This window comes from Macrobrachium nipponense, chromosome 24, assembly GCF_015104395.2.
Source record: "Macrobrachium nipponense isolate FS-2020 chromosome 24, ASM1510439v2, whole genome shotgun sequence".
In the NCBI taxonomy this organism is placed as follows: domain Eukaryota; kingdom Metazoa; phylum Arthropoda; class Malacostraca; order Decapoda; family Palaemonidae; genus Macrobrachium; species Macrobrachium nipponense.
This window is the reverse complement of record NC_061091.1, coordinates 54,172,026-54,184,422: the sequence shown is the minus strand read 5'-3', so window position 1 is coordinate 54,184,422 and position 12,397 is coordinate 54,172,026. Positions and strand designations below refer to the sequence as shown.

The following is a 12,397-nucleotide window of genomic DNA, read 5'->3' as shown; positions in this document are numbered from 1 at the left end:
TATATTAACCAGGCTCAGGCTTCCTAATATTGATTGTTTCGCAAGAGAAAAGCAGTGGTTACAAACACATTCACGCGTAAACTGCTGTACTGTGGATGAATCCCTTTGCCGAAAACCTCTACATTTGTGACTCTCTATATCTAAACAGAAGGCACTTGAGCAGCATGTCAAACGCTTCTACACACGCTGTACCAACCATTCACTTCTTTCATGCAAGCAATATATTGCCTCAAGGATGCCGGAGCCTTTCTTTCCATGGTCTTGAAATCCACCTATCCAGCATTTTATTATTCAGAAGATGACCTGTATTCATACGGCACAAGCCCACGGAGCCATTGACTTGAAATTCAAACTACCAAAGACTATGGTGCTCATTTGAAAGAAGTAACAGAAGGTACATTAATAGGAATATAGAACGAGACCCTTTTTCAGAAAAGAAAAAATAATTTTAAAAATAATGCTTCTAACTGTCAATTCTTCATTTTACCACTTATACAATTCTTTCCTCATGAATAAACTCAGCTTTCAAACCATCTCTATACATGCATGTGTGTGTTTGTGATTGTTTGTCACTAATTCTGTGCACGACAGTCTTTACACTTTCAAATATCAAGCTACAAATAGTCAATTTACATATAATCACTTTAACATAATTCTTGTGGCCATAAGGAAGTATTTTGGATAAATATACCATCCCCAACTGGGATTTGAACCTACGCCAGGGTTGGTACGTACACGGGAGGCAGTGACTTGATGCAATTAGCAATCACGTGAAGGGTGAACGCATTAAAAAAAACTTCCTCTCATATTTCAGTTTTAGAAGGCAATGGCTCATATTTAAACCATGGTAGGAGCACTCACAATATAATTTCGTTTGGATATAAGTTAGGACCAAAGTACTACTATAGTGATTCTATACTTGTACACCTTTGGGGAATAAATTAAATCCAAAGAAATCATATTAATGCGCCTAAACTGAGATTTAAACCAATGCCTGCCAGGACCGTTGTTACACAAATAGGCAACAGTGATAATGCAGTTGGCCATCTCTCAACAGCCAGTTGCATTAAGTCACTCTCCCAGGTATACATATATATATTTATACATATCCAACTTTGTAATTTTGGTTCAAATAAAACATATGGCTACTACACATTATATGTTTGGTTAAGTTTATCCAATTTTATTCCTACCTCTTACCACGATAAGAGGTATCTTCCCTACTAGCAATGGACGATTTGAAGTACAGTGTTGTACTATACTTTCCTGTGTCATTCATTTAACAGTAATACCTTTAAGAGAAGCAAAAACACATTTTGTATACACCTCTACAGTATCCAGTAATTAAATGCAAACAATAACCACTGTAAAAATCTGACCTCTCCCTCAAACACTTTGTTTGACAGCCATCATCAAGTTTCTGAGATAGATTAAACCAGTGGTTCAAAAGAACCAAAATGCTTTAAAAGTTTGCCACTTCAGGCCACTATAGCCTTCACAATTTTCTCTCAAACATTTTTTTCACTGAAATAAAATAGCATTTACAAAGTTTACAAGTTGCAACAACATGAAGATATACAATGGAAATAAATGCCTAATCACACCAAATTAATATACGGTATAATGAAAAGCAAGACATTACAGTAAGCAATGAGAAAATGCAACATCAGCAAAAATAATGCAGTGCATATTCAAAAGAACTTGCTTCTTTGCTAAGAATTTAACAATTAATATATCCTTATTCATTCTCAAAACTCATACTATAGCACTTAATCCACCTAAACTGAGTAACGTTATCACCACAAAAGAGAAATTCAATAAACAAAAAAGTAAAATCTTTCAACAGGGGCCAATGGGACAATTAAGTCTAAAACTAGCCAGAGCCTGGTATCACTACAAAAAAGAAAGGGGGCTGAGGTGAAAGAATGAGGTTTAACCTTGGAGGAAGCAACAGACCTGCCTGTTGAATGAAGAAAGACAGACATTACAGGGATATAGAAAGTGTCATCAGGATTTAAGAGTGGATAGAAGCTAAATAATGGATTACATGGAGCTAATTTCAGCTTTAAACATAAGTCCTTCTCATAACTTCTGTCGGTAAATTCTAAAGGAAGTAAATGGAAGAGCAGGAGAAACACTGTACTACTTACCAGTGGTCCACTTGATGCTCTTGATAAAGGCCAACACTAATTAAACTATTTCTCAACTTTTCGCATAATTCTACTGTACCAATCTGATCCATGGAACTCAGCACAATCCAAACTGTTAGGGGATGCTGGAGCCATTCAGTTTTTTTTATACAGTATTTACTGTTTATTCCATGATTGCAGTGCAGCTGTACATATTAACTTTTATTGTTTCCCATCAATAATTCACTTTTAGACTTTTTCTTGTTGATGAATAGTCACATGGAGCATATCTAGACATAGCAAAAAACAAAAAACCTTTACCATGCTCATAGGGTAGATTTGATTTTCTTCCATTTTACTTACAAAGAGAAATATAGCTTTTACTATTGGTATTTGAGTAAAATTATATAACTACTATATAAGATCTAATTTTTAACTATTGATTAATATTTTTCAATAGAAGAGTTAGTTAACAATTTCCTTCTGAAGAATAGTTGATCAATGTTTAGACAGCCCAATTCAGCAAAAGTGTGGTACATACTGTACGTAAGAAGGAAAGTGCGAGTAGAAAATGCAATCATTAATTCATTGTTAAATGAGAAAAGATTTATTGTCATCTGATGGTGTACAAGGGAGACACCTGAATGAAAAATTGACAACTAATGTCAACGAAAATGCTTTAGTAGCCTTTAAGAGTCCCAACAGAAGCAAGAAAAAGAAAATCTTTATCTATACTACCCTTATTCTCACGTTAACGTGCATTTCTGTGAGTGACATTTAGGTTGGCATTTGGACCCTGGCACACCTCTACACCATTACCACCACTGCACTTCATCCCATATCAGTGTTGGTTGACAAAAGTCTTGATGGTGGCATTATCTATTTCTCCAGCAATGCCATGAGTCATAATGAAAGGAATGTGAAAATCACATATGCACAATAATGTGGCAGTGTTAGAACTGCTGAGAGCTGCTGTTAATTTACAGTAGTTTACTAAAAGCTTTTGTTCTTTGCTGTTAACTTACAGTAGTTTACTAAAAGCTTTTGTTCTTTCTATCTCCCTTTTACATTTCTTTACCATTTTATCTAAAGTTCAGTTTTACTCAAACTTAAATCCATTTTCATCAATTTCTGCAGTCTGTTACCTACATCTACTTTGTACTTTTCAACATTCTATGACAAACATATTTTCTTTCTAATGAAGAATCCACCTGGATAGGATGCTAATGGCCTTATTTAGCTCAGAAACAAGAAATCAAAGAAGGAAAAGGACAGAGCCTAACTGAAATTGTACCATTAACCTCACAATCAATTTTGATACTCTTTAGAGATTATTTCTGTTCCACTCTTAAAATAGATATACATATACTACAACTGTGTTACACATAGCTGAAAAGCTGTCACATGATTCAGTCCCAATCACAAAAGAAGGAAAAAAAGCACTTACTTTTATTTACTTGTCCTTCAACAGCAACCTTGCTTTTTCTTCCCCCTGAAAAATGTCCAGTACTAGGTTTTTCAACTTATCACAATTAACATGAATTACGTACATCCATGTGTGTCAAAACATAATACTGTGTGTATTTTGTAACTTATTATAATGAAATAGCAGATGATATTTTCATTAACCTTCAAGGTGCACTATCAGTCAGAGAAAACTCTACTTAAGACTCAGAAGTCTGGAAAAACTAAGCCCTATTAGTAATGATAAGGTGCACTATCTTCATAGATGATATTTTCAGAACTTGGCTAAATTTTTCCATTGAAAATCTTCATCATCAGAGGCATAAAGGAAAGCATTTGAAATTTCTTTCTTGATGTTTCCAACACAATACATGCAGTGTATCAAGCCAAAAATCACAACACTTTATTCTCGTCTCCCATACACTACTACATTTATCACCCCAAAAAACTCCTGTAAAATTTTGTGCTAACACATCACTGCCCGTCACCATCAAAAACATATTAGAATTTTTTTTACGGGATCTGAGGTAGAACACTACTGTTCCTCTATTCCTTCTCATCACATTTCTTAACAATTTGAATCTTTGAGAACTCAGCTTATTTTCCAGCCACTTACCACTCGATCTCTCCACAGATCCCTTATTAGTAACATGATCTTCTCATAACACTAAGGCCAAGAAATCTTAGAATGCTGCAATCACACATTTTGATAAAGTTGTCTGCAGGGTTTTGCTTGTTAATTCCAGAGTAGAAACACAGACCTTATATGGACATTATGAAATTTTGTTGTTTATTGAGGTGATATGTATTTATTTAAGATTCAGACTGTTGCTACTTTTTTCCCTCAATGTAATAGGTCAAGAACAGAATTTATACTTCTCTTAAACTGTCAGGACTGCAAGCAATAATCATGAAATAAAAGACCAAAGACTAAGACTTTTACCAAGGCTCTGTTCTTCATGAAAAAAATATATCAGAAAGATAAATGATGTTATTTTGTACCTTGAAACTTTTAACAGAGCAAAGTTTTTTCTAATGCCACCTTCACTTGTTTAAAGAACATGATTTTTAGACATAATAACAGTATGCCCTTACACAGAACCTCAAGATATGTATGAAAATCCTCAATCAAAATAAAAAGAATGATTACCACTAAACAAAGGATACAGCAAGGGATTCACAATAGAGTACATCAGGAATAAAAAGAAGTCTTCATATCTTACTCGCTTCTCTAAACAAAAGAATTTTTTCTTAGCTTTTTAAGAGCAAAGAAGTATGGGATAGGCAACCTTATGCCTTATTTTTAGCTAAGGTTCACAAAAAGTAGAAAGGGAAAGAGAAGGAAGAAGTGAAGAGTAATTGTGATGGAAGCAATAAATCTGCCTTCACAGGAAGAAAGGTTATTAAGGTTATTAAAACAGAGGCAGGAAGAGAATCCCAAAAGCTTGGCTGTAGAAAGAAATACCTAATTTACCATGTGAAACCTAAGCATTACCAGTTAAAACTGTGTAAATGTGAAAAGTGGTGGTTTGACATACTTGGCAAGAACAAAAATATTTCTTCCTTAATTCAGGACCTTGTAAATAAATTAAACCTTTTACCTATTGTTTTTTTTTACAACAAACCTGATTATTTAGTGCAGTATTAAAGAGCAAGTTCTGATGAATACCACACCTATTTTTGCCTTTACATGCAAACACACTTCTCAACTAAAAGCTAACCAAAATTTAAACTTGACAATGAACTGGCAACCTGTAATAAAGTATCTAAACACTTAAAAATTAAATCAACACAGTATCAATGCTTCCACATTGTCAAGACTAAAAAAATGATGTAGAAGTGTTACAAGACACCACAGCAGCATTGCTATGAATAACATAGCATATAACTGGGTCATACATAAAGACAACAGGGCACATACTTCTATATAAACATATTTATTTATTTATTTACACATTTTTTACACACACACACACACACACACACACACACATATATATATATATATATATATATATATATATATATATTTATATATATATATATAATATAAGTATATATATATATATATATATATATTATATATTAATATATTATATTATATATATATATAATAATTATATATATATATATCATATATATAGTTATATATACAGTATATATATATATATATATATATATATATATATATATATATATATATATATATATATATATATATATATATATATATATATATATATGAGAGAGAGAGAGAGAGAGAGAGAGAGAGAGAGAGAGAGAGAGAGAGAGAGAGAGAGAGAGAGAGAGAGAGAGAGAGAGAGAGAGAGCCACCTTCTTAACAAAGAAATATTTACAATTTCATATGTTATATTCAACATCTCTGAAATTTAGTCTTCTGAGTATTTGGAATAGTTTGTATCAGTATCAAATAATTTACATTTCTAAGCTTACAGTGATAAATTAAGAATAAGGAAAATATCAAACTGTAATGGCTAAAAAGTGTAGGAAAAAAATTATAACACCACTGAATTGCAATCGCTTCATCACAAACTCATCACTATTACACAGCCTGCATTTGCTGTCTTCATATGAGTGATGGATTTGCATGAAAAATACAAAATAAAACTTCCTCAGCAAAAAAGACCATGTTTACATTCTAAACAGCAATTTAGCCTTAGAAAATGTCATTGTTGAAGTAGACAACAGAAGTTTAACATGAGCCTCTAACAGACCACAGGTACCATTCATTTCTATATTGGTAGTTAGTATAGCTAAATGGGTGACCATTCGATTACAGTTCCTCTTAAATATCTTAAACATTTTCAATCCTTGATGTTAAGCTCTGCACTATACAATTGCATATGAAATTTCTTAAGTAAATACCTATTACAGTAGTTTTACAATTGTCTGGGAAGCATATTGAAGATGGAGACAAGAAACTGGTTGTAAAACAAGAGAGGCATTTTATCCTAAATCTTATTTGCACACTTTTTTTAATTACACCAACACACTTCTATTTACTTCCTCTAGTTACTATCCTTGTACCTGCAAGGTCTAAACACAAGTAAAACTTACAATTTCTGGTTTAATATTTTACATACATCCTAGAACTCAAACCATCATGAAATGCGATATGAAATACTATCTGTCATTAGCATTCAGAAGAATGAACAATGCAGAAGGATGGAAAAACCAAACCAATGTAAGAAGTTGCAAAGCTATAAACATAAAAATAGCTGAGACAAGAGGAAAAAAAGCATTGTTTTAAATAAAATTCTCCAGAGATTGTGAAGCCACAGTTTTTTACTCACTTGATTTTGTAATAGCACCTAAAGCAGATATACACCAAGAAATTATCGGCAAACCCATATTTCTTATAAAATATAAAGTTTACCCTGCAGAATAAATAGGCATGATACAGAGAGATTTTTACTCAATTGCGACAGAAACTTGGAAATCATTCTCTCATTGAACATTCCAATTATAGAGTCATGGCCTGCAGAGTGACTTGGCAACAGCATGTGACCTAACTTCACACTAAACAGAAAACTGAAGTATGTACTATTGTTACTTAGCTACTGTAGACCTCAAAAAGAAAGACAACATATTCCCTGGTGCACCCTCAGTAATTACCTATCCTTTGTAATGTAACTGACTGGTGCAACTGTATATTGTAAACTTTCAAGTAATACTGTTAATCACATCCAGTAATACATACTTTAAACAGAACTATAAAACAAAATTTTCCTTGTTTTGTATCATTATACAAAAATGTAAAACTTGAGTACATTATCTCATTTTCTTTATAATTTCTTTTTCTGGCCTGCAACATTTTGTCTACATCGTTATTTGTTGTTAATTATGCACTTCATGACAAAGACATTACGTACACCCACTGCAACCAATAATACTGACCACTCTTAAAAAACCAAAACATATCCTCTTAAAAAATTATATTTGCAGGTTTTTGTCTCTTCAGAACTTGAAGAAAAATTAAATTCTCTTTAATTCTTCATTACGTTTCTAGCACACATTTCATGAAAATGCAAAGATACTGTACTTAGACATATTTCTTACTACAATACATTAAAATCTATGCTTCAAAATGAGTCACAGTATTAACCTCAAGAAAAGGAGCCTCACATTTCTGTTCTTGGTGAGAGACTTTTCATTATATCTTTGAAAAGCAGAAAGCTAAATTAAAAAGTAATGCAAATATGACTAAATAAAAACCTTCAATATCAAGAATTTATGAAAACTTGACGACCTTAAACTGGGTACAGAAATAAAATAACACGTAATTCTAAACAAACAGAAAAATCAAGTAAAATTTGCTTGGCACTTACACAATGAGAAGACACTAAACAAGGGCAAGTACTTACAAAAACCTAAACATGACACCCACTGAAATATGAAACTACTCCAAAATGCAAGCATACTTTTTATCTGCATTCATCATCCAGTGACTGATTAAAGGACACCCTACATACCAAAGTCTTATTACTCAAAATATTTAAGTAAATGCATTATGTACATACGATACAATTCAGTTCATTTATTGTAAACAAATCTTTTCTTTTTACAAAACCATAAGCACTTTCATAGAAAACCTATAAACAATGAAAATATATGCTTTTACTCTACCTATTTTCCAAATCAATTAACATTAACATAAAGAAATCTACAAATTTGCATAGGTAGATGTTTGTAGGGTTTACAAGAAAGATTTTTCCTTGAACAAGAATTGAAAATGGTTCAAATAAGCGTATGTAAAGATGTTAAAAAATAGACTGGGCAAAGAGCTTTACAAGTGTGACTGAAGGAGTGTTGCAAAACACATTAGCGTGAATTTTATGGTATAAACATAAATGTACTTCTGGTGTGGAATGAAATCAGTTATTTCTAGATTAGTGTGACTTTCTTCTTAACTGAGAAGAATACTGGCCTCTTGTACTGACTGAATGTAGAACTTTGTGGCCCAGTGAGGCTTTTTAACTACAATGGAAAAAATCATGAGTGCAATTTTTGTTTTTCATTAATACTGTAACTACTATATAATAACTATACTTTACAAATAAATATTTAATCAATATTACATAAATCACCTGCATTTCTGACATTATGTACATAATATTCTGGTGTGTTAAACATATAAGCACATAGTAGGCCTGACTTATATAGGAGCTTTATAGAAATCATACATCTATTGAAGAATTAATCAAAGGATAAATTTTTAATATGTAAAACATTGGCACAACAAAGAATAAAAATAATAATACAAACACTTCATGTCCTTGAGAATGTTCACCTACCTCTGATTAATTCATTCTACTATATTTTTACTTTGAACTGTTAAAATGATGCCTTTTTCTTCACATTTCAGCTTAATATATTTGTATTCAGTTTACTACCGATGAAAAAAGCAACCAACAATGATATGTATACCAACTTTTTGAAGTATCTGTGCCAGCTTATAATGCTTCACAGATTATGCTACTAATGTACAATGAATATGATAACATATGCACTTGAAACAAGTGTTGAATAATTTTTTTTTTACATCTGACTTTTTATTTTATTATACATAAAAATTTGCATAGTGACTGAAATATCCAACTAGGAGTTCAAAACAAATTAGAATAAATAAAAAATTTACTACCAACACAGACATCAAGTACTAAACTATGCTCAGTGAAAAGTATTCCTTCCTTTTATTTATGCAATTGTATTATATGTTATTTCAACAATATCATCAAGTACGCCTCTAGACTATCATAGGCGTACCTGAAAATTTTTTTTAACCCTTAGTGGACGGGAAAAAATCAATATGCAGCTCCTCAGGCCAGGGTAAACTTTGAGTTCGGCCAATTTATGAAAAAAACACATCAATGGAAAGAGGAAGATATGCAAATGCACATGGTGAAAGAAAAAACTTCTAAAAAATTTTCCCTATCTTCCACGAGAAGCTGAAAATGACTATTTACATCCCCTTGTGGGGCCTCTTTTACAAGACAATCATAAATTTTACCAACTTATATATGTTTTTTCTAATAAATAATTTTATCATATTTTGTAAAATCATAATTACAGCTCAAACAATATCAAAACAGATAAGAAATATAATCAATAACAAATTCTTAGCATATTTGTTGAAAAATATTTATGTTAATTTCCAGAGAACAAATATTCAGTAACTTCTTTTTTATTTGTACATGTTTTTTGTAATATTTCTTTGCACTTTTCTTTGCAAAATTACATTTACAACCGACATATTATCGTAAAAGACAAGAACAAAAACCAAAAGCAACCCCTAGGTATATTTATGAACAAATTTCCCAAAAAACATCATGTGAGACAGACACACAGTACATTCTCCTTTGAAACCAGAAGCAGAACTGAAGTCCTGGGATGCCAGATTCGTGATTTTAGCCAGTGCAAAAGTTGTCATTAGTGAATTTATGGGCTATATTGGCACCTCTTTCATGGCCAATTCTTTCCAAATCAATGGTGTTCAATATTGCTTCTCTACAGGATCAATCTGTTCACCACCCCAAACCTGTTTTTACTACTCCTGAGAAGCTATCCATCCATTAAGGGTTAAAGAAAGGTGAAAACTGGTCTAACTTACACGACTTAAAGAAGTTGGACAGCTAAGTGGGAAAAGGCCCATGGAAATGCATGAAATATAGATGGCAGAAAACAATATAGTTGGCATCCAAGTGACAAAAGTTTCCAAAAGAAGTAAAGAAGGGTACTTACCTAAATAGAAAAAAAATCTGGAAGAAATGAGATAAGACTGTTTTAATGTCATCTCACAGTAACATAAGATATAAACATGCGACTGGTATCTACCTGCAGAGGCCACAAGTTTCCCATAATACCCCTGTTATTAGCTACAAATACGGATCTAATAACTAAATACATCTGAATCATAATCGTATTTACAGATAATTGGGTTGCAGTCAAAATGTACATACAGCATCTCCCTTTCAGCATGATACTATACAGTATTATAGAACTAACCTGAGGTGAGGTCTACAAGCTGCAATTAAAATGACTGTAGTCAGGACTGATACAAAATACAAACAAAAAGATTAAGAGTACTTACATCACACTTTCCAGCATTCAATAGCACACTTGTGATTACCTCTTGTAATTCAGTAACATCCCTAATATTAAATTAAAGCAACATGACATATGGTAATCCAATGTCATACATGATCACATCATAAATCACTCATTTCTAACAGCCTTCGTAAGATGGAAGATACAGCACAGTTGAATATAGGTGTATAATATTTATGTTACATAAATTTTACAATCACTACAGATAAACTTCGCCCCATTTAAAAAGCAGAGCAGAAGTGAAGGTACTTATGAAATGCTAAGATATTGAAGCCTGGAGACCTATTCAATTTAGTACATAATTTGGTTTTGTTTGTTCTGCAAGACATCATAAAATTTGGTTCTCCAGTTAAAGCAAGAATGCTGGATAACATTAAACATGTAATCAGCTGCCTCCTTCTCTGTAGAATCTGCCTGAAAACGAGACCGCAGCTGGCGGATAGTCTGACCTCGGAAGCAGGGCAGCCCAGTGTCCAGCATCAGTGACACTAGAGATATAATTGCCTCTTGATAAGGTCTGGAATACACAATAAAGAGAAAATAAAAATGTATGTTCCATGAAGAGTATGAAAATCATTACTTTACTGCCACTGGTTGGGTGTCTATTGACTGCAATGCCTGGAAAGATTCTCAGTCTTAACATTATCATTTACAATAGCTAATTTCAGTAAAAATAATTGTTTTCCAACTTTTAATTAGTTCTAGAATTCTGATTGTTAACTGTTTGAAAACATTATAAAAAGTAATTAACAATGTAATTTGTGTAATTGTAGAGTACATGAAATGATCCACTGAGTTAAGTTTTGACTTACAGGGAAGACCTAAACTTTCTTTTAAGGCAAAAGTCTGGGGCAGGATATGGTTGAGAAGCTGAACAGATAAGTGAGAGGTTGGGGTGGCAGTTAAAAACTAAAAGAAAAAGTGATGCAGATGAGGTTTAAAGGGGTAATGCCATGAACCTTTAGGACTTCCTACAGTGTGCCATTCAAGGCAAATTATATGCAGTAGTCCACTGAGTTAAACAGACAAGGAGTAGAATGGGTTACATAGTCTTATGCTTACTGAAGCTACTTTGACCATTCAGTTCTTTGGCCATGCAAGAAAGAACTTCTTGTCTGACTTTTTTCATTTCATGGTTTTATCTCTTATTGAAAAAAAAAAGAAAACTTGGCAACCTGTAGGTATTTAAAAAACAGGCGAATAATCATTTTCTATGGTGTTTATGCATCTAGGTAATTTAAAGGATCTGAAATAAAGTAATTTAATTACTGATTCTTAATTTCTCAAAATAAGATATAAAAACTTCCTTCATCTGCCAAAAAGACAATCATACAGCTCATCCTAATTATATTTTGCTTTGTAAAATAATAAAAAATTGGTTAAAACTGCTGAAAATCCTATGAATAGATTAAGCAACATATCAAACACAAAGTAATGATCAAAGACACCAGTATAAAAAAAAATTATAAAAAATATGTAATGTTTCTCAAGTACATTTGAGCTTTATATAATCAAGCAGAGGATTTCCAAACCATTTTGATATAATATAAAGTAAAGAGTGGCAGGTTATTAGGTCTTAGGAGCCATGAAATATAAAGTTCATATTTATCAAGAATACTTGTTTTTAAATTACAAGTGATGTATGTTAAGAGGAGTTAAAAGTACAGAGTTAACAC

General features: G+C 32.2%; 1 protein-coding gene across 5 annotated transcripts in view; it reads right to left on the bottom strand.

The window, feature by feature from the left end:
- Positions 1-5,850: 5,850 nt before the first annotated feature.
- The window catches only part of LOC135205641 (phosphatidylinositol 4-kinase alpha-like), a 259,138-nt gene continuing 252,591 nt past the window's right edge, over positions 5,851-12,397 (bottom strand). For 4 of the 5 annotated variants that reach the window (XM_064236453.1, XM_064236456.1, XM_064236455.1 and 1 more), the window contains one exon: positions 11,100-11,238. Coding sequence is in view for 1 of the 5 variants with exons in the window: in XM_064236454.1 (XP_064092524.1) it covers positions 11,013-11,238 (226 nt within the window). In the remaining 4 variants the exon portion in view is untranslated. Of the gene's footprint in view, positions 11,239-12,397 lie in introns of all 5 variants that reach the window. The other variant, XM_064236454.1, reaches the window with a different exon arrangement.